Raw genomic sequence first — 23,052 nt, 5'->3', positions numbered from 1 at the left:
AGTCTGGCCTGCTGTAGTCTCTTCTGCCTTACTTTTGTACTTCCTTCGGTTTGTTCTCTACACAAAGCACATAACGTGGGCGAACTCAGACACTGTAGAAAGCATCCAAAGAAATTTAATTTTCCCCACTAATCTGGTCTACTTTGAACATAAAAATAAACAACCAGAATGCCAGAAACCACTACGTAATAGTGTTAAGTTTTAAAATAATCCTTGTAGAACCACCTCACTTGTGTAGGTGCGTATTTAATTTGTGTATGACTGGACAAGTGACAGAAAATAAAAAAAAAAAGAATCATCTTGTTTTGAAGGGAAAGGCAGAATACAGATGGAAGAGATTAATGAAATATTTTATTGAATGCATGTTTACTTTGTTGAGTCTTTTGCTGACTTGGAAAGGAAGAGTATCTGTTCTACCGGAAAGAAAAAAAATGGGCAACTTTCTAACAGACAAAACTAGATTTATTTCTGTCAATGACAGTTAATCATTCATTTTGCCAAATCTCCATACTCACTAAATACCTGTGGATATTGTCTTTCCAGCACAAGTTTCTTGGTTTTGCTGACCCAGCATACTTTGTTGGACACAATGTTTCTCTGCAGGATTAGCATGCAAAAAAACACCACCTGCAAAAGCGCTTCAGTCAGTTATAAATAGATCTTGGGACAAAAAAGAAGACAGAAAAAAAACAAATGAAAACAAAACCAAAAAAAACCCCAAACCAACAAAAACCAGGAAAAGACAATGTGAAATGACAATATACAACATTAACTTTCAGTTAATGCATTAAGAAAGCTACTGCTTCTTGTTCTTTGCCATTTTTCTCTTCTCAAAAAAAAAGTTTTAAAATCTGATATATGACATGCCCAATGCAAAGTGATAGCTTAATAATTGAGTAAAGCTGGTTAATACGGCACACAGATGGGATGCTTTAGCTTCAGTGTCATGGCAGACAGTCAATAGCACCAAAACAAAAAGCTCAGAGAAATTAAGGTTCAGTAGCTTTAGTGCGGCTTTTAAATACAGGGGCTACATTCCATGTTGATTTTACACCTTCCCTAACCCCATGTAAATCAATGGAACTGCAGGTATTCTAGAAAATAGAATCTGGCCTTCTACATTCAAAACTAGCTCTGCCACACACTGATACGAAGTAAGGTTGGTAACAAAGCCTACCTGTCTGGAGTGCCCAACTCTACATTACAAGAATTAATTTACAGTAGTTTCTATCTTTGCCTAATAATAACTACTCAGGTCAAATATTCTGTTCCGGGTATTTGCCTCAGATATTTTTTCAAAATTAATTTCAAGCGAAAAAGCCAGCCATCCCCACATATGTCTGCTTAAAAAAGAAAAATACAGTAACACATCTGTGCATTAGACTAAAACCCTGACATTTGACACAGCAGCTTCTCTTTTGTCTGTGAAAAGCTGCCTGAAGTTGTCAAAGTTGTGAGCTCTTGGCGTGTGTTCAACAGATACTTTAAGCAGCTAATTTTTCCAGCTATTATTAATACATTCTATTGAACATGCTTCTACTTCAGGCTGGGCTGGGTTTCTCCTAAAACTATAGGTTTGGGTCCAAACACCCAAGCTGGAACAAGAAACCAGCCTCTTTTAACTGCGGAGGGGACAGAGTGGAAGAGAAACTGGGATATACACAGGGCAAACGGGAAAAGGACAAGAGCACTAGAAACTGAGACTTGGAAAGCACATCGGCCAAGAGTCAGGGTGGGACACTGGAATTAAATGCAGACCTAGGATGGGTAACAAACATGTGATTTCGAAAGGAGAAGCATTTAAGCCACAGGGATAAGCTCATATTGTGCATATCTAACCTTTTTAGTATTTGACTTTTTGAGAGTAACAAAATTATGTAGGAGTATTTTTGTGCAATTTAAAATAGGTTAAAAAATAAACAATATAACGAAAGATTCTAATGTAAGATTGGAAAATCACAGTACATCATTCACACAAATACTAAGATACAGAATGTACAAATATGCTTAGAAAACGTGTTCTGGTATATCACACAAGGAACAAGATCAAAACAGTTTCTTAAAATCCTGAAAGGGAATATTAGACCTCTTTAAAGCTATAAATAATTCTGATTTGAGCACCAACGTGATTCGCTAGTTGTGCACTTAGTATTTTATCTTTTAGAAAGGTCTTCTTTGCTTTAAAGTCTGTGCAAATTTATTATTTTAAGGGATTAGGTTTACAGTGCATTTCAAGAAATTCTTTGAGCAGTGAGATACTTCCTGGATTCCTTAAATAGTCTCCAAAAGACTCTTCTTGGCAGAACAGAGCATTACAACAACGAAGTTACACAACAAAAATTGGGTTTTGACATTAACTGGACTCCATTAAAGCAGACATTCAACCTTAAAATTTCTAGTGACATTTTTCAGTGTGGGAATAATTAAAACTATTTTTGGCATAAATAGTCATTTTGGATAGATAAGTCATACAGTAGTCCAAGACCATGGGTACATAGCTCATATTTAGGTAAGTTCTTCAGTTTCCTCTCTAATTCAGTCTTTTGTATTCCGGAATTATTCCGGATTATTGCACTATCAACCATATACTGATATATGTCAAAGTTAACACAATCTACCTTTCAGGAAATTAGTAACTAACACAACTTATGAAAAATAAAAAAAGAAAATAAGAAAAAATATTAATAATCTCCACTGTTAGATAACTCCACTTCCTCAATTTCCAGAATCACTTCCCTCTTGTTGTTCGAAAGTATACATAGCAGTTGCTTCATTATCGTGCTGTCATCTATCTGGATGTCTGTAAGACCTTTGACATGGTTCCTCACAACACCCAGCTCTGGAGCCCTCAGCACAGGAAAGACACGGACCTGTTGGAGAGGAGCCAGAGGAGGCCACCAAGATGATCAGAGCACGAGGACAGGCTGAGAGAGTTGGGGTTGTTCAGCCTGGAGAAGAGAAGGCTCCAGGGAGACCTTATTGCAGCCTTTCAACACTTAAAAGAGGCCTACAAGAAAGATGGGGACAGACTTTTTAGCAGGGCCTGTAGCAATAAAACAAGGGGTGATGGTTTTGAACTAAAAGAGGGGAGATTCAGGCCAGACATGAGGAAGAAATTTTTTACAATGAAGGTGGTGAAACACTGGCCCAGGTTGCCCAGAGAGGTGGTAGATGTCCCACCCCTGGAGATATTCCAGGCCAGGCTGGACGGGGCTCTGAGCAGTTTGGTCTAGTGGAAGGTGTCCCTGCCCATGGCTGGAGGGGTGGACTAGATGACCTTCGAAGGTCCCTTCTAACCCAAACCATTCTACAATTCTATGATTCTATTTAAGGTTTCTTTCTGCAATTAAGAATTCTTTCTGCCAATACAATTTTACCAGCATTTTGACTCCAGTATTTCTGTCCTCGGAGAAAAATGTAACAAAACAATGCCCATGCAAAAGCAGATCTGCTAAACAGAAGCCAACACATCAATAAATCAATGCATCTAGGTACTGTATTATCAGCATTAGCAACAATAAAACAGGGTGTTTCAAAAAGATGGACCCAATTTCAAAGCAACAGTGATTTCAAATTGGGTCCATCTGTTTCAAACACCCTGTATTTTAAGACATCATTTTGGATTTCTCGTAGACTTAGGCTGTATGTATCTCTGTATTGTCCGAACACAAATAACTTTTAAAATATGTAGGAAATTCTACTTCTATAGCGAATAACAAGAGGCCAACAGCTTTGAGGTAACCTTTTGAGTTGTAGTATCAAATGTATTAGCCACATGTGGGTAAAACAGTATTCAAAAGCAACATCTCATATAAAATGTGAGCAATGCAAGGCTTAACCTACTATGAAAAAAGACATTTCTGTGCTACTGTATAAAGGAAGAAAGTCTTGGAAGTATTTCTTAAAAGTCAGAACACATATACATAAGAGATCTTTAAACACTCTTTTGCAATGAATTTAAAATGCATTTATTAGCAGATCCACATGTTCTCTAAACACCTCTCATGCAGTGTTTCTGAACTTTAAAAGCTTTCCATTTTTTTGAGAGCACGGTCTTTCAAGTTATAAGTTAGTCATTTCATATTACAGCTAACAATTAATAAGTTTTGAGCAGATCAAAATATTTTCGTAACAAGAAATGAAAACTGACATAAAGAGAGCTAGACATGAAACATCTGTAATTATTAATAACTTTTTGAACCTTCAGATCTGAAAAAATCACACACAGATTTTTCTCACTATATCAATAAGAGAGCTTAGGAATAAGGTTTATACAGATAAATCTCTGGGTTCAAGATGGTGCCTGGCCTCTGCAACCACAGAAATCACTATTCAAGATGAAAACACTGGTTCCTTTCTGATTAAGCATGGCACTTCTGTCTGAGAGAGACTGTTAGATACATCATCCAAGCCTACGCTTCAGCTTCTACATGCCTCTATTAGTTTCAGCAACCATGTCAAGCTTCAAGTGGGCATTATCTAGAAACCATGCTGCTCTGACAGGACTCAGACTAGAATGGAAATTACTTTGCTGCTACTGCAAATCCAGTAATTTATCTTTGTCGGGTTTGCCCAGTTGTTCTGTTCCATGGAGGACAATGTCCCTGCATACCTATGAAGCTTCAGTGACACAGCCACCTGGGGGAACTAATTGTTCAGAAAACAGCTGAAGGGAGGTGATGGAAGTCCTGGTCATAAACTCATAATTCATAAACTTTCAGTGGCATTGCAAATATCAATTAGGTACTAGAGAAGCTCAGGATAAACAGAAGATTCAAGAGAAAAGGCTGTAATTGGATTTAAAAAAATTGTTTTCTAGGAGAACTGCCAGTGGAAATTCCTTTTAGCGAGCTTCAAGAAAGATATGGACCTAAACAGTAATTCATTCACTGTAAAGTCAATGTAAAATCCTTTTTAAAAGAACTATCAAGATCACATCAACCTGGACAAAATCTTAATATGCCTAATGTAAGTGGCAATTAATAGACTTAGTTTTTCCTTAAGTGCAGGAAACAATAATGACCAGGTCTGCTACAAAAGTAAACGCAGAGTTCTTCAGAAACTACGCAGCACAAAAAGGTCAAGTAGAACCATTTTATGAATAAATCATGAAATATTTTCTGACTAGACTCTCGCTCTCCTTTCAAGTAAGCTGAGAACAGAATCTAGCTTTGTCTTACTGAGAGTTCAACTCTCCTCCTTTCCCTCCATGGGGCAGAAAACACATCTGACTGCAGTAAGGGAATTACGCCTCTTACTCCCAAAATTTAATTTTACAAATACTGATGTGGAAATAGCACAATGGAAGAGCAAAATTGTCATTCCCTATCTATCTTTCTCTCTATCTCTCTCTCTCTCTCTCTCACTTTGTGTGTGTGTGAAAATCAAAGCACTTCTTTTTGAAGAGAGCCTGTATGCAAGAGGAAACAAACAATTAATTCACCACTTTGGCTCAAAAGAGTAAGTATATGTCAGCTGAAGCATTAAAAGCATACATATGGTAAATTCTGTAGTACAAACCTTGGGAAGTCCCCCTCTATTAAAGATGAATGGAGGATCAGAAGACTCATCAGTCTCGGCCTGGGCTATTTTGTGTTTTCCAGTATGAACTATATGAACAGGGTTTAGCACTCCCCAAAGAAAGGGCCTGAACACAGAACACATTGTTAAAGTTTGATGATAGTTGGAAAGTATTTTGTGAGGGATTTTGGAAATAGCTCATTTCTTTTGAAAATGACCTAAGTATCTAACTCTTGAACAGGGAATTCTCTATCCAGGGTTTCTGTTTGCTCTAGCTGTCCCCCCTTTTCTTTCTTCATGACCCAGACTTCTCCAGAAAAAGCCTCTACAGCTTTGGCTGAGATAAGCAAAACATTGCGACTTGTAGTCCATTCCACTAAGGATTAAAACAAAAATAAAGATTAGAGGATCTCCACAGTACTTCAAATATATATGCATTTTTTTTCCAAAGACAGACACAGCCCTATATAGCACAGGAAAACTAAAACACCTTCAGAAAAGACTATGATCCTGGCTAGGAAGACATTGGTTTTCAGAACATATAAAATTATCACTTGCTGCCAAATCTGAACATAGCTAGGCCTTTCTGGCAGTACGATGTAGCAGAAAACAATTTCAGTTACAGTATCTGAATGTTTTTCGTCCCCCTGTGCATAATTACAATTGTTTGCAGTGCTTCTTGGCATTGCTAGGCTTGCCCGTGCTAGCCGCTGCGTTGTTAAAAGCCAGCACCGGTTCCCAAAGCAGGTACTGGATGTGCTGTAAAGGGAACTGATTGAATACACTGCTGATAAGAGATAATATATCAGCGCACACTTGTAAGGGGTGCCAGCATGCTAGGGAACGACAACAGGAATGCAGTCGACAGGAATGTCGGCCAAAGATGATATGCTCAGCTTGCCGTGTGCCGAAATATCAGCACATTTCTAATTAAATCCACGTGTGTGTGTGCGGGCGGAGCAAGGAGCCCCCGGGCGGGGAGGCCAGCAGGGGGAGTCGGGCGCCCGTCACCGCCGCGTCGGGCCGGCCAGGACACCCGGGCCCCGGGCAGGGACACCCGGGCCCCCGCCAGCCCCTCCGTGGGGACCCACGGCTCACGGCCACGGCCCGTGGGGAACTTTCAGTCACCAGAAAGGCTGAACGACTTGTCTGGTCATTTTGTAACTCGAAATAGGACTTCAATGGAAAAGCCCCCAAAGCCAAGGAATCTTCTCCAGCACTGCACACACCCTCTGAACATCTTCATGACAAGTTATGTTAGTATGTTAAAAGTAATTACTCCTATTGAACTACTTAGGGTCTATAACTGCAGTATAATTTTTGCATGAGTGATTTATTTATTTTTTTTTAAATCCTTTACTGATTTTGTGTTAATCTAGTTAATGTCCCAAGTAACACATCCGTGTTACTAAAAACATCAGTATTTATAACAGATGTTCTTCTTTTGGTAGACATCTGAAAACTAAGCACTGTTACAAACATATTTTCCCATCCCGAGCAATACCCTGAAATCTTTGTCAAACTTCCTCGCTTTCATCATTGCTCAACTCATCACACGAACCATCTGCATAAATAAAGATGTAAGCATCTGCCGTACGGCAAACGGTCTCAGGGGCAGATGTTTTATCCTTGCGCTCATGTCACTGGCTTGGATACATTATTTGAACAGATGTACACAATCTGAGAGCGTCATGTCCCACAGTGAAACGGCTCCAACTGCTTTCTATCAAAGTACATAAATGCTATTTGCACCTGCATTTATGTTAATGATATAAAGGCAGCAGGGGTTCCAGCCAAGGCAAAGCTGATGCTAAGAAGCACATTTACATGGCTAATTGAAGTTTAAGATCTCCCAGCATCAAATGACCATACTAACATAGATACAAAATGTACTAAACTATACAATGACTTTTAAAAAAAAAACTACTTTTTTTTTTTAAATTAAAATAAACATACTTAAGGACAAATATTGTGCTTTCAGCCTGTACTTTTCCAATGTATATTTTAAAAAGACAAAAAAGAATTAAATAAATTCCTAGATAAACCACAACAGCTTTATATTTCACACACTAATTATATAAGATACACAGTTATTTCACGTTAAGAGTAATATAGTAAAAACGTTCTATAAACCTGACAATGCCAAAGGTATGTCAGTTCTCTAAGGCACACTGGTATTTTGTCTCATTATGGAGGACTTAAAAATACCCAGCACTTGCTCAACAGCAAATATTAACATGAGTGTGAACGACAGAATATGATGCTTCAATGATCATTTCATAATTCCTAGGAAAAAATCTAAATCCTAGCAGTTAAATATTTATCATTATACAGAAAAGTGCATCTGTTTGAACATGGAATTGCAATTGCTTGTTATATAAATGAGAATCACCTTTCTTATAAAATATTCTAAATTGAGAAAATACAGATGCCCTGAGGGAGTATGTATCAAATTACAGAAATCCTGCTATTACATGACAAATGGTAGCACTGAAGGGTTTATGCTGTCACTCACAGAACTTGCACTAATCATTACTTCCATAGTTAACTGAGAATAACAAGCACTTTCAAAGTATAGAAAGACTGACAAAAATGCTATACTGAATGTAACTGATGGATAGGTTCTACTTCCAATACCATTTATTTTCCAACCTTCTATTTGTAAGAAATGTACCAATGTTATAGTTGTACATAAATCATTATAAATTGTTAACAGCCTTAACATTTTCAAAGTGTCATAACACATTTAAGAGACAAAAGTGATGCTTGATACGAGGACAAAGAAAAGTGACAGTAAAAGAATAAAAAGAATACACTGAGACTAATATATTTGTAGAACATCATGATTTCACACTGATATAGCTCTTGGTCTGCATCTGGTAATGATTTCTAACATGAACTCTCACTTTCAAAGTGTACAATATGGCTCTTATCATTCACTCTGGACTTTTTCTTTCTGTAGAAAAGTCTTCAAAAAAATCTCAAAGTGGATGATGCATCAGTTTCAAGTTTGCAAACAGCTTCAGTCTGTATTCTCTTCCTGTTATTCAAAAATGGCTTTAACATAAAGATAACACATTCAATTTGACTACAACAGAGGTCAAATTTGTGTTATTTAAAGGAAAAATTAAAATAAGGCATTTAAGTATTTGAATTAAGTATTTAAGTCATAAGCCATAAAGACACGGAGCACGCTGCAGGGTGGATAGCTTCACACAACAGTTAGTACTGTCTCCCTTGAAAGAATAGTCCCATTAGACACAGAACTCATCAACTAAGATCAATCTGCATGACATCCTCTTGGAACGGTTCCTCAGAATTATTACAGTATCATAAAAATACTCAGTCTTCACAAAACAGGTAAAGTACAAACTTAAATGACAGTAAAAGCTCAAGGCTTCAAGTTAAGTAATAGACAGTGCTTTTCTTAATTAACATAACTACTAACAATGGAAACTTAACTGACAACCTGCAACGGTTCTGAAAGGTCCATTAGAGCTTATGTCGTAGCCATCAAACACTCACTCACATTTAAGAAGTATCATTACAAATGACATGCAAGTTAAAAATCATTATTTAAACATTAGCATTGTGACACAGATCAAAAGGGAAAGGAAATTAAAGTCATGGCTACACATTTAGAGGCTTAGGAATACACAGTTGCAGTACAAATACCCTTATTAATAATGGAGGGAAAAATCCAAGATGCTAAATTTAAAAATATATATATATATTATTTTTTTTAAAAAACTTTAATCACTTCTGAAGAGACAAAACATAGAAAAATATTGTTAAACACAAAAAAAATTTAGTAAGGATAGGAACGCTGGAGAGAAGACACTTAAAATTGAAAATTCTAAGCTTATATTTAGAAAATATTTATTTTCTTGTTTGTACTAGTCTTGTAGCATAACTTGCAATTAATTTGGCCTCCAGTTATATGGGGGTCCAACATTACAATGATTTTCAAATATATAAGGTTAAAAAAATTTTAATAAATCCTGAACACTTAATTTTGCTGAATCAAACAAGATTTATATATTTCAGGTTTCAACAAGACGGTAACAGTAACTATCAATGTCCTAAAGAAGATGACAATCTTGGCTATTGCCATAGTTTAAAGTGTTAAATGCTGCAGTATAACAGCTTTTTTTTTTATCATATTAGGGTAGAATAGTAGACATTAATTATACAGCGATTTATTAATGATGATGAAATTTCTTCCACATTTTGAATCACAAGCATCTAATTTCTCAAAAATAAGTATAGAAAGTATACTATACCTGCACAAAAAGTTAAAGGATTCTGCATTATGCCCTTTAATAGTTACAAGAACGTTCCTGGAAAGAAGAAATATAGATACTTAGAAGTTTTGATAATTTTTCATTAAAAAAAAACCAAAACAGGACAATGGCAACAGTTTTCCAAAATTATATTTCAGAATGGATCCCGGTATACCCATACATCACGCAAAACACCACCAGAGTTTAAAACCAAGTGTTTCTCTGGATCACACATACCCTTATATGCACTCTCCATATTTCGGCACTGGGAACAATTAACTTGGGCTTCTTGCATTGGAAACCCCTATTAAAGCCAGAAAAGGGGACATGTCATGAATGTGTCAATGCATTCTGAAGAATCACAGACAATGTAGGGTTAAGCGATCATTCTCCTTCAAACATCTGACTGCATGGGTCCCATAAAACTCACTGACCAGCAGAATCTTCCATGGATGCTACAATGAAGATATTAGCTTGCATTTGTGAAGCAAACATTACACTGCCACCTCTCCTGAATTTGATGTTGGTACTTATTGCAAAATTTGGTGCACAATGTTTGACATAAAATAGCATTACATCAAGTGGCCACCCAGTAACTTAAGAGTTGGCCATTTCTTTCCATTGCAGTCAGTGTGTGGCTTTAGTCGAGTCTGATTCAACAGTCAAGTCAAGCAAGTCAAGTAAGAAAGACACAGTATAATACAATGACAATATAAAATTTTGTTATTAACTACTTTGATTTTCTTTATCATACAATGGCCTAGCTTTTGGAACAGCTACATAATAACTTGGTTCAGATGAACATCACTAACATGTAAAAGTAACACAACATAAAACTCTTTTCCTTCTGATGCAGTTGGAGGCTTTGGGAAGGTAACAGACAAGTCCCTTGACCGACACAGATGGAGCTCCCACTAATTGAGGGCTTACTTGGATCTAGGCTTTCATACCAGTGCATATCTATAACATTTCCCACAGGCAGGGCCAGCTGTGCAGATGTGGAGTTTGCTGACTTTTCTGGCCAATTTAACAGCTGGTAGAATTTTACATAAGGAACATTCCAGACATGCACTCGAGAGCCCCCTTCTGAGCACAAAAAGTATTATACTAAAAGATCGGGTTTGGATCAAGAGAAAAACAGTTAGGACAAATTCTGAGGCAATTAGCAAACACAATAATAAGCCTTGAATATGTTTCCTTACTACCATGCAATTGCCTCTCAAAAAGCAATGAAGAGGTTCCAGGAAGGAGATGTTTCTGTGGACAGCAGTAAAATGTGAAGAGGCAAAACGAATTCAACTTCAAGGATGTTCAGTACCAAAGCACGGAAGAAAATCAAGTGTGGCTGCTGTGAGGAGACCTCTCACACAGCAGATAGGTGAGGCTCTTTGGTATCTGTATGTTCCGGTCTGAGCCACACACAATGAGAAGCGCTGGTGTGTCACCAGCAGCTCCTGGCCAGGTTGACCAAGGCGCCCCAGGCTGCCCCAAGGAGCCTCTGTCCGTGGTACTCGACCCACCAACCTCAGACCCGTCCGACCCAGCACACAAACTCACGGCAGCTCATTTCCATACAGTTTTACGTCACAGTAACATACAGATAACTCCATCTTAACCTACAAGAATGGAGCAGACCATGGTGATGTAATTTTGGAACAGCAAAACACTTCTAGGAACCAGCATGGATTTTCACTTGTCACCCACAGCATAAGACATCCATCTTTAAGCCTGTGTTGCTCAACAAGATCTTTTTACAGAAATAAATAATTTTCTCTTCTGCTTTAGGACTTCCAACATTTGAAAATGTACTGAAGTAGATACAGCAATGCATGTTCTTGTAAAAAACCATGTAAGAAATGATGTTCAAATTAAGGTTCTCAAAATTATTATTCTGAAGTCACATTTTTACAGGTTTTCATGGTCCCTCCCCAGTTGTAGGGAGCATGATATAATTTTAAAGAGTGCCCCACTTATGGTTACTACTTCCCTCTTATAATTACAGCAAACAAACCAGACTTCAAGATACGGATCAATAATTCTTAGAATACCATGTGGAAACATAAGCTCCACATCTTTTTCCAAGCATTCAGAAACCCTAACACTAGGGCAGAAAATTGGACCATACAAATCCACTTTGTACTCTGATTTGAATTCAACTCTAGCTGCAAGAAAGATAGTGGTCTTGATCTAGAAAATCCACTGCTTCTTTGACAGACTAGTACACTGATCAGCTACTGTCAATAATAACAACAATAAAGTATAATTTCTCAAATTAACTTTTCATCTTCTAGCCATTCATGATTTTTTTTCTTGTTAGTATACCAAAGAACCTTTTATTGCCCGTTATTTCGGCAGATATTTAATCAAGTAACCTTCCTTTGTGGGAAAACAGAAAAGTTCAAGATTTTTAAGTCAGAGAAAGCTACTTCTTATCATCCCTTCAAATTTTGCTATCCATTATTATATGTATTACTGTACTAAAACATGTTTTCTTTGAACACAAATACAGTTTACAAAGCAAACCACATAATTATGTGTCACTGTCCTGTCTGCATTTTACATTATTTTCCAATTTATCAACAGTGCTACTGTCTTTTTGATCACTACCTAGTGCTGGTCTTGTCACCTGCCCCACCACACGTATAATGTATAACTGCACGTAAAATGATTCAGGTTCCTTTCTCATTGACAGTGTCTGACACCTTTCAGCCAACCGGTAACACGCTTAACAGATACTTAATATCTACATCTATTTATGTTAAGGACATGCATCGAACGGGAGTCTTTTCAAAAAGCTCTGAAATTTTGAATCAATGCACAGTACAGAAGCTGAAGGATACAACATCTACACAGCTACCCAAACCTGCCCTCAGGAGAACTGTTCTGTTTTGTTTTTTCATTTCACTATAAATATGGCTTGCCATAACTACTTCCCATAAATAACAAGTTAATGTTCAGAAAAGAGCCCAACTTAGCAATAAAGTTATTAACTAAATTTTGTACCTGTTTTACACTCTTACATCCAGAACAAATTTTATGTTGGACACCAGTAATAATGTCCTGTTGTCAGGATGTCCTGTTGTTCTTATTGAATACTGAGGACTCAAACATTCTTACAGTCTCCCTTGGATATATTTGAGACCAATACTAGTTATTTCCAAATAAGGAAGACGATATGGATTATTTCTATCTGGCATTAACATGAAGTGTTCTGCATCTGAGAGCCTACTCCAATGACCAAAGTTTAAAAATTCTACATAATCTTATAATCTGTTTTGCTCAGCTTGTAACTCTAACCATAGGACAATAAATATCATCATTCAAGCCACAGTACTCCAGAACTCAAAATAGGAAATCTGGTGCTGACTGGTCAGAGATGAATAGAAATCTATTACAAGAATTTCAAGTTAAGTGGAGTTGAAGCTGGATAGAATTAAAAAGTAAAATTTATCTTAATGCCATAAAATAAGCTCTATCATGCCTATACTACTCCTTATGTTACCACAGAATGAAAGGATAAATGAAAGGATTTTCAGTGAGGAGAAGCCAAAATATCAAATAAACTGGAAAAAACTACACTGTAAATTGGTCTTTAATAATTAAAGGAAGCAGGGCATATATATGTAATAACTGAAAAGCAATTTTCACTGAAAGATACCCACAGGTCTTTTATATGAAATTGGTGTCCTCACAGACAGACTGAATCTGAATATCAGGTGAACCCAATTAACCTCATTTGATGCTTGTCCATACCAAGACATTTATTTCAGATGTTACACAAAATCCTTTAGGATACTACAGAGAAAACGACAAATAGGCTGTAAAGGTTATGACATTAATTTTACTGTCATTCTCATGCTTTAAGCAGGCATCAAAACTAAAAGTCTCATCCTCAGGGAAGGAAGAACTACCTGAAAGTAATTATAGTACTCATTATCATAACAGTATTAAACTAAACCACTATGACCCTAACTGCATTTATTTTTGGTAGCTTTTATTAAAAGAACAAAGCTTCTCAATGATAACTGTACCTTCTAAGGCAGCGAACATTAGTTCAGGTACTAGAAGAAAGCATCACATCAAATCTTATTATTTCATATTAAGCTTAATTATGAACTTTAATTTAAAACTAGGCATGTAAAGAAGTGTTAGTTAAATATTATTATGTAATTTCATTTCAGAAGGAAAACATTCAGCTAAGAAGAAAAATTAAATACTTAGTATAGTTTAGAAAAGATGTTCTCCTAACAGAAGCCCATGAAATGTCAATATATACTTCAAAAGCAGTTTTATTCACTTCATTTTTCACATCTGTTCTTCCATGCACTGTGTCATCTTGTAAATGACAGTGCCGTGCAACTGTTATTTCCCAGAATGTAAAAACTTTTAAATGGAAACCAAGTCCCCAAAAAGCATGAGTATCAGCCTAACTTCCAGCAAAGTTAGCATAATCTATTGGTATTTAAAGACTGCATTCGACTTCAATCTACGCAAAAATACTGAGGAAGGACAAAATGACAGGCAAAGATGGACTAGTGCAACGGACAAAAGCATTTGTTCAAACAAATGTATTTGCCAAAAGCCTGCAGTGCTTGGCTACTTTATAAAATCAAGAATAAGGCATTATGCCAATTTGTTTTAACAAAACTAAAACACCTCCAAACCCCTAAACCCGAACAACCAAGCAATAGCTGATTTGTATTTCTGAAAACCTGCAAAAATATTCTGCATTTCACTATCCAAATCTTCAGGTGTATAAGTGTGATGTATTCTTATTCAACATTTTCTATTCTAAATCTAATTTTCACACTAGGATTTCATCACACATCAGTAGATCTCATCCTCCTATTCTATATCCACAGAGATATGCATGTAGTCACAAACAACAGCTTTCTTACAAGAGAAACTAGACACTGCTTATGCTTCCACAGTTAGGTAATTAATTAGAGAGAAATGCGTGTCCGTGGCAGAACTGGCTCAGCCCATTCGGTGACTTCAGCAAACAGCCAAAAAGAAACAGAAGCCTCACTGCAACTGGTCACTCTTCCCAGTACAAACCCAGCAGAACCCAAAACCCAGGCTATTTTTAAATTTTTGGTCATCCTATGAGATGGACCAGTCTGAAAGCATTTCCCGAACTTCCAGCCTTACATGCAACAAATGCCACTGTGCCAATCCTGGGCAAAAATTCTTCCCTTCCTACTCCGTGAGGTGATGTAGAGGAGGGTTGGCTGGCACGCCTGCACTTGCCCATCTGTCAGGGTGGAACCGTGCCTACCTGACAGGCTCGATGCTACTTCCGATAACATGTTGCTGATAATAAAAGCTTATTTATGAAACAACATAGGGCAACTTAGGTGTTTAGCTTATAATAAAAAAGCAAATGAAAAGCGATTGCTTTTGTTGAGCAGATAAATCCTTTGAAACCAACTTCGAAGGGTTTTCATTTTCATGTGTATGAATAAAGACTAGCACATACACTGCAAGAAATCAGGATGTTCCACACATTTTTTTACTATTGCAGACAGTTCAGCGTCCAGTCTCAGTAGTTCTTATTTTACAACTATAACTATCATCACGAATGCAAATTCAGGGACCTGAGAAAACAATTATAAAAGCTAAGTTTCTCAAAAGAATGCCTGGGAGAAGAGAACGTTGAAGAAGGAGGAATATTGATTCTTCATTTCATGAAATGCATGTGTATTAAAACATAGTTAAACAGTTTTTATAACTGTAAACAACCCCACCTATTTTCCATTTGAGAAAAGAGTTTCATTCTGAAAAACTAAGACAGAAGAGCAAAGAACAGCACAGTTGCTATTATGCCTAATATTAGATAATTCACAGAATGCCAAAAAAGATTAATATTTTTTTCCAAATTTCAAATGATAGATTGTCATTTCATGTTTTCCTTTAGTAAATACCTTCTTCATAGTACTGCTTTGAATGCCGTGAACTGGAGTTGTGTGAAGTTCCACATCTGTATTAGACATCTTTGCCATTATTCTGTATTAAAAGGTCAAAGCTTCTGATTTTAAAATACAGTCTTCGACCTTACTGTTGTGAAAGTAACTGTGAAACGATGAATCAGTACAAGTTGCTACATTTTGTTATTGATTCTGAGGGGAGTTGGAAACAATAGATCTGGAAAATACAAACTACTAATTGCATTTTTATAAGATACTACATGAAATCTATGCTGTCAACAGTTCTTACAATTTAAATTCAAATTAATTCAGCATTTAAACTAATCAAGAAACAGAAACATCTAGCACTCTTACTTGGCAATGACTACTCTAGAATTCACTTCAAAATTCAAACTGTGCAATTCCTTCTACTCCTGTTCATGCTCTCCATGTAATCCTCGTCCTAAACTAAGAATTAATTTATTGCATGGGTCCAAATTGCTAAGAAGTTTTGCCAGGGTTCTCAGTAATGCAGTTTCATAAGACAGAACCTATATATCTTACAATTCTGTTAGCAATGTATAATGCTATTCGTAGTGGAATTGCAGTACACCATTATGGTTTTCAGTTTGCAATGCCTGACTAAATTGTGAGACTTTATGACTTTGCTCTTGTTCATAATTAATGACTGTTTTGGTCTAATAAGGAAAAATACATAATTTATCTTTCACTATATATCTGCTGTAGTACATTAGCTTTCATTTCAGATACACAATATCACAAATACTAACCGGCTATTTCATTGCAGTTATAACGACACTTACATAGGATGAGACGAACACCCGCACTAGTGTTGTACCGGCAGGGGCCGGGCTGGGTCACCCCGTCCAGCTCCCGCTCCAAGCTCAGGGCTCTGTCCAGATGGGCCTTGAAAACCTCCAACCTCAACAAATGCCTTTCAGGATTTAAATTGCATTCACCTCTTAACAACAAAGGATAGACTGAAAATCACAGTAACATTGGCTCCATGTACATAGGACAGATTGTTCCAGGAATTCCCACCCAAATGCTCTCACCACACTTCAGAACTAGCTAAAAAAACCTTCCTGTGTTTTGTGCTATGCTGAAGGATTAAAGAGAACTTGACTGAGTGCCAGAGAACAAAGATATCTTATAATAAATTGCCATACGTATTTTTTTATTTAATTGCTCCTGCACTACTGATACAGAGGTTATTTCAAGGAGTAGAATGAGTTTAATGTACAACAAAGGTAGCAACCAAAATAGTTAAAGATGACTAAAGGAAAGACCAAAAAAATATTACTTGCATATTAATTGCCTTTTTCCATCTTTCTCAACTTCAACATTTGAGGAATAAGCAGTTACTAGTAGTGTAACAATTTTCCAGTGAAAATGAAGTTCTAGGATTCTGTTAATTATCAGTTTTGACTATAGAAACAACCAGCTAGGACTGCAATGCTGAATGGAGAGCAAGTGTTCTGTTTTCTTGATTTGATAGTCCTAACATATTTTAGAGATATTTGATACCTCAGAACTTACTCACACATAGTCAAAAAGTATTGGAATGTCTCAGGTAACACAGCCCTTAAATTCCATTAATAATTTAAGGATTAAGACAAGAGTACAACACATTCACCAGCACGATCTGACTGACTTCAGTTTGAAATGTGGCACTAAAGTCTTTGCAGAATTGCAGCTGGTCCTTAAATCATGTAAAGACTAAACAAGAAACAATCAATCCCTAATCACTTCCTCTATTTTGATGATGGGTTATTTGGACACTAACCTGAATCCTTCAGGGGATGAAAATAAAATAAAACTTAATTGGGTCATTCAGGAGGATTTTGAGCAGGGTTTTTATTATTTTAATAAAGTCTGGACATGTTGTTAATGTTCTACTTAGAAGAAAGGTAACCAAGAGCTGACAAAAAGCAAAACAATACTCCAAACTTTGCAAGGTGAATTGCCTTTGCAATTCTGACTCAAATAATGGAATTATTTCTGACTTTACAGTTGCAAACTTGAGCATAGTACTAACTTTTGCCACGGTACTAAATAAGTAAAGTAAGCATCATCTATAGTTGTTTCTATAAGAATTTCCATTACAAAGTTTCTTAAAAAGTCTGCTAGACAGCTTTCAGTCAGAAAACTACATTCTGACATGTATAATGTTTGTGCAGCAATATCGTCCATACAAAGATATGCTGCATTCTAAAAAGTAACTTCAATGGGTCTTATTTACAGACTGAAGCAAAACAAACATTCACAAAGTGGGGAAAAATATAAATAAAAGAAGCTTACTATCACACGGCGTAGAGTACAAAGTGAGAAGGCAAACCTGTGACCGTGCCAGATCAAGCAATAAATGAGCTAGGCCATGATGGCATGTATTTCAAGGATGTTGATATTCAAATTGCTTATCAACTAATGACTTTTAAGTTCCCCTCTAAAAGTACTGATCTGTAACACATACACACACATTTCTAAGGTAGAAGAGACAATGAAGAGAAAACGGGTATTAGTGCCAAATAAAAAGCCAAAAAAGAAGTAACACTGACCAATGCCCGAGACCAATCAAGGCATACTAGATTCTAATGCCCAATTTCTCCCAATGAAAAAAGCTCTTAATAGGAATTATACACTGAAATACTTAGTTTCTTATGTTGAAGGAAAAGGCCTATTTTCTTCAGCTGAACTCAAAAATAACCTCCAAATTCTACAGAAGAAGAAGAATTCACTTAAGAATGTCTAACTACTGTGACACACAACCTGCAGATTGTCCTGTACTGAAAAATATACCAGATAACTAAGCAGATGCTGTACTAAGAACTGTCCTGACGGGTTTTGTGCTAGACTGATTCTACCCCCAAACTTCTGCTCTAAGATTGATAACCCAGACTGTGCTGCAGGTCCAAGGGCCTTTTTTGCTGGATAGCTGAGTGTCCAGTACACTTTAAGAACACATATACTTTTAAAACCAGCAATGAAAACACAATAGTTGGATTTTCTTAAAACATTAAAAAGATTGCCCAACTATGTATTATATCCTATATTTTTCAAACATGATCCTACTCACCAGAAAGGAATGTGTACTTAACAGATCACACTTAAAAAACCCCATAAAAATCTAAAGACTGGTATAAGCAACTTAAATCCTATGAGACCTCCACCCTTAAAGCATATAAATAAACGGTTCTACATCAGAAGAATCATCAAATATTAAGTATACAAACTAAAGCATCTCACTGAAACACCTTCATAAAACTCAGAGTTCCAAGTTTAGCAAAAAAATGAAAAGGCAATATTTTATACAAGTTCTGTGACAGTAAGTACCTTAATTGTTAAAGAATATTTTATACTTGTAGGTCAAAAGAATTCCCAACACACAACCAATGTAGTCAAAATTATCTCTCAAAATGAAGGGCAGTTGGAGTCCCACAGCCACAGAACGCAGCGGTGGGGCCCCTGTGGAAGCTGCAGGCACAGGAGCCCCAGCCCAGCGGGGAGCTGAGTGCAGGCAGTGCAGCCGGAACCCACCTCCCCAAACCACTGTGTACAGACCCAACAGGGCACTCAGCTGCTCACCCGCATCCTTTGCTCATACAGTCATATCCCTCTCATCTTCTGGGAAAGGGCTGTTGCCGCTTCGATGGATTCTCCTGTGTGGAATGCCCCAGTTCCCTGGCTGGGAGCTCATGGAGGTCTGACCCAACTGACAAAGCAATGACTGGGTCAAAGTGACTGATACAGCATTTGTTTTAAGAACAAATCAGAACATAGGAGAGTACGTTTTCTAGTCCATCAGGTATAAACACATTTCTTAATACTAATCGTAAAATTTAGATAGACAAAAATATTCCACAGGCTCATCCAGATGTGGTGACATTGCTTCATTGATGAGCATGATGCAGAAGCAACATAAAATAGCAGCTGTTGTTCAAATGGGTAAGCCATTCACCACACAGTATACAGGACAACACTTGCAAGACAAAGCATATATCCATATTCCATTACTTGCTTAAATGATAACTTTTCTGCAGGATTTATTATTGTCTGTCAGCACAATGTTACTGATGAAACATACCTTCTTATTACAAAAACCTTCACACAGATAAACACAGAAAAAAGATTAAATCAAAGTCTAACCTGTCCTAGTTCGCCTTTACTCACTTATCTTGTGTTGTTTCCATTGTGCAAATAATCCTTGCCAATATAATTTTCATTTTGGTATTTACCACCCTGTTTGTTGTTTGAAAAATGTTTAAAGACACAGAGCTTCAAAGACTATGGGACATACTTAATGAAGTGTCCTCAAAACATGTTCATGGAGAAAAAATGTGAAATAAACATGTCAAAATTATTCCTGGCCACTGTCCAGCAACCAGCTGTGGTGCACAGACTATGCTAACCCTGGGAACATTCTTCTTTCTCTATGGGTCTTCAGCTTCGCCTTCTGTTCCTAAGGATATTTGTATTCCTAATTCATTCAGTTAAATCTCAAACTAAGCAAGACCAAACTGAATTAGTACTTCAAGAGAAAAAACAATGAAGCATGACCAAGCTTTTAGAACAACTAGGCTTCTGTGGTTTGACACACAGCACCTTTTCATTAATTTCCCATAAAAAAAACATGCTGTGGGACACCTATACTGCTTGAGTCATGTCAAGTCTTTGGTAGTCATATTCAGTGTCTCTAAATTTCAGTAGAGTTTTAACTATTTGAGACACTGCTCAAGCATGCACAGAGAGAGTGAGGAAAGGCAAAGCTCACCTGGAGCTGAAACTAGGCAGGGATAGGAAAGGTGACCAGAAGGGCTCCTGCAAGTACACTGGCACCAAAAGAAAGGCAGAAGAAAATGTGTGCCTTAAGCTTAATGGTGAAGGGGCCCAAGTCACAAAAGGCATGGAAAAGGTTGAGGTACTATGGTAACATAACTTTACCAAAGTAGACGAAGATGCGACTCAGTAAGCGAATGCTTAAGACAACCGGGCATGTACAAATCCAGGAGGATGCAACCCAGAGTGCTGAGGGAGATGGTCAGTGTTCCTGCAAGGATGGACTGTAACATTTTTTAAAAGTCACGGCATGAAGGGAGTTTCCTAAAAACTGGAAAATGGCACACTGCACATGTGTCTTTAAGACAGGCAATAAAGATGATCTGGGGAACTACAGGTCAACCAGCCTAATCTCAGTCCACAGAGAGGTATGGAGCAAAGCTGCCTAGAATTCATTTCCAGCTATGTGAGGGGCAGCGAGAGGGCTGGTAAATCATATCTGACTAAACCAACTACTTTCTGTGATGAGATTACTAATCCTGTGGATAAAGGGAGGACAGTGGGTGTCGTTCATCCTGACTTTATGAAGGTCTTTGACATGATCTCCACAGTATCCTCACAGTCAAATTGGTGAGATATGTGTTGGAAAGTGCACGTTAAGGAGCATGGAAAACCAGCTGGACTGTCAGGCTAAAGGGTGGTGGTGATCTGTGGTATGAAGTCCAACTGAAAACCAGTTACCAGTCGTATGTCTCTGGGATCGATCCTGCACCAACAGTGCTAAGCGTCTTTATTAATGACCTGCACAACGCAGCCGAGTGCACTCCCAGCACGTGTGCGACCCACAGGAGATGGGGAACTGGGGGGCTGGGCCTCTTCAGGACCCAGACAGGGTGGAGGAAACAGCTACCAGGAACCTGTGAAATTCAACAAGGGCAAAGGCAAATGTAATGGCCTTTCTATGGAGTAACGTCACGCAGCAGTGCAAGGCTGGAGCTGACTTGCCCCTTCTGATCAGCATTAATGATAAAATTCTTTAAATCTCCACTGACAGCACGCTACTCTGTGTATTTTCAAGGTGCACATCTTACACTTTCTAAATTTGGGCACATTAGTTCCCATATCCCTCCAGCCTTCTAGATTTTCCCCACTGTTCCATGATTTGTTAAAAATGAAAATTAATAATTCATATAGCTTCTAAGCTTTTTTTTTTTTTAGTATCTGTAGGTGTCAGTGCAGATTTAAAAACATTTAACATTAATAGTTGCAGGTACAGTGATATGTTCTTTCCATCACTAATGATGGAGGTGGTGAGATGTTAAAGCATAATCCAGTCTCCTTCTGAAGACAGAACATAATATTTATTGAAAAATTGTGCCTTTTTCTGCACAGCAGAAATTTATCATCCTTGCCCATTATTGGACTTATATCATTACTAAGCTTCTGTATCCTTCAAGAACACCCTCTATATTTAAAGAACTCTATTGTACTCTACTGCCCACATATTTTTATTAATATCTATACCTCCTTAACCAACTGCCTCCAAGCCAAGTAGTGCTTGCCACCATCAGCTCCTCATTCTTTAAACTGTATTGCTAACTTCACTCCCTTTCTTACCTTGTTTTAACCAAACAAATCACGTTTCCTAAGAGAAGAACTGCTCTGGGAGTACCTAAATGAGCAAGCAATTGCCAACTTAGTCAGATTCCTATGCTTAAGTATTCCTTGCTTTTCAGGTTTGCTCTTGTTTTAAAGACTAAAGCAGGAGATATGTGCACGCAGAATTTGCTCTTGGCTCCTAACATGCTAAGTTATGTCACAGTTCCTAACACTCTGCACTACATATTCTACAGGCATCAGAAAGAAAACCTGTACAGAATTAATCAGAATAAAGTGGATTTATTTTATAGAAAACTGTCATATATTTATGTATGAACAAGCATTTTAGAAGCTTCAGAAACTGATCAGTGGCTATTTGATTTACCAGTACAAACTTCCCATACATTATCTTAATTCTCTTAATTTTCCTTCATTCAATACAAAACAAGTTTTAAGGAACTACTCATGTTTCTAGATTTCAATTACATTTATAAAAAGCCTCCAATATACTTTGTCAGTTAAAACACTCACACAGTACCACTCATCTCCTGAATTGTGACAACTCTTGAAGTAGATAACAGAACGTTTAATATACAAAACCACAGAGAGGTCTACAAGGTTTTGTTGTGACATTTCAGTTTTCACACAGGTCCTTGGGTTAAACGCTCATTAAAAATGTTTCAACATACAAGTTATTAGCGTCTATTCTCATTTTCACAACAAAGTTTTGTTTTTTTAATTTATTATTGTGCTTTATCTTTTAAAATTAGAACTAAATAGCAAAAATATACAAGCCTGGACAAAGAACATGATATCCTGTAAAGATTTAGATAAGAGTTTAATATGGAAAGAACATTAGTGAATGCCCTTCTGTAAAAATAAAAATCAATGCCTCCCTTGCGGCAAAGCAGAAAACACTGAGTATTATTTCTATCACATTCACTTTC

General features: G+C 37.2%; 1 protein-coding gene across 19 annotated transcripts in view; it reads right to left on the bottom strand.

Moving 5' to 3' along the window:
- The window catches only part of ZNF438 (zinc finger protein 438), a 53,828-nt gene that overhangs the window by 10,352 nt on the left and 20,424 nt on the right, over positions 1-23,052 (bottom strand). For 4 of the 19 annotated variants that reach the window (XM_065050592.1, XM_065050594.1, XM_065050601.1 and 1 more), the window contains 2 exons: positions 9,804-9,860; positions 523-627 (listed from right to left, as the gene is read on the bottom strand). The exons of 1 other annotated variant lie outside the window; for it this stretch is intronic. In XM_065050592.1, coding sequence (XP_064906664.1) covers positions 523-627; positions 9,804-9,831 — 133 coding nt within the window. In that variant the 5' untranslated portion in view covers positions 9,832-9,860. 14 more of the 19 variants (XM_065050591.1, XM_065050590.1, XM_021289988.2 and 11 more) reach the window with 7 other exon arrangements.

Source organism: Columba livia, chromosome 2 (genome assembly GCF_036013475.1).
Source record: "Columba livia isolate bColLiv1 breed racing homer chromosome 2, bColLiv1.pat.W.v2, whole genome shotgun sequence".
Lineage (NCBI taxonomy): Eukaryota > Metazoa > Chordata > Aves > Columbiformes > Columbidae > Columba > Columba livia.
This window is presented reverse-complemented; position numbering and strand designations above follow the sequence as displayed.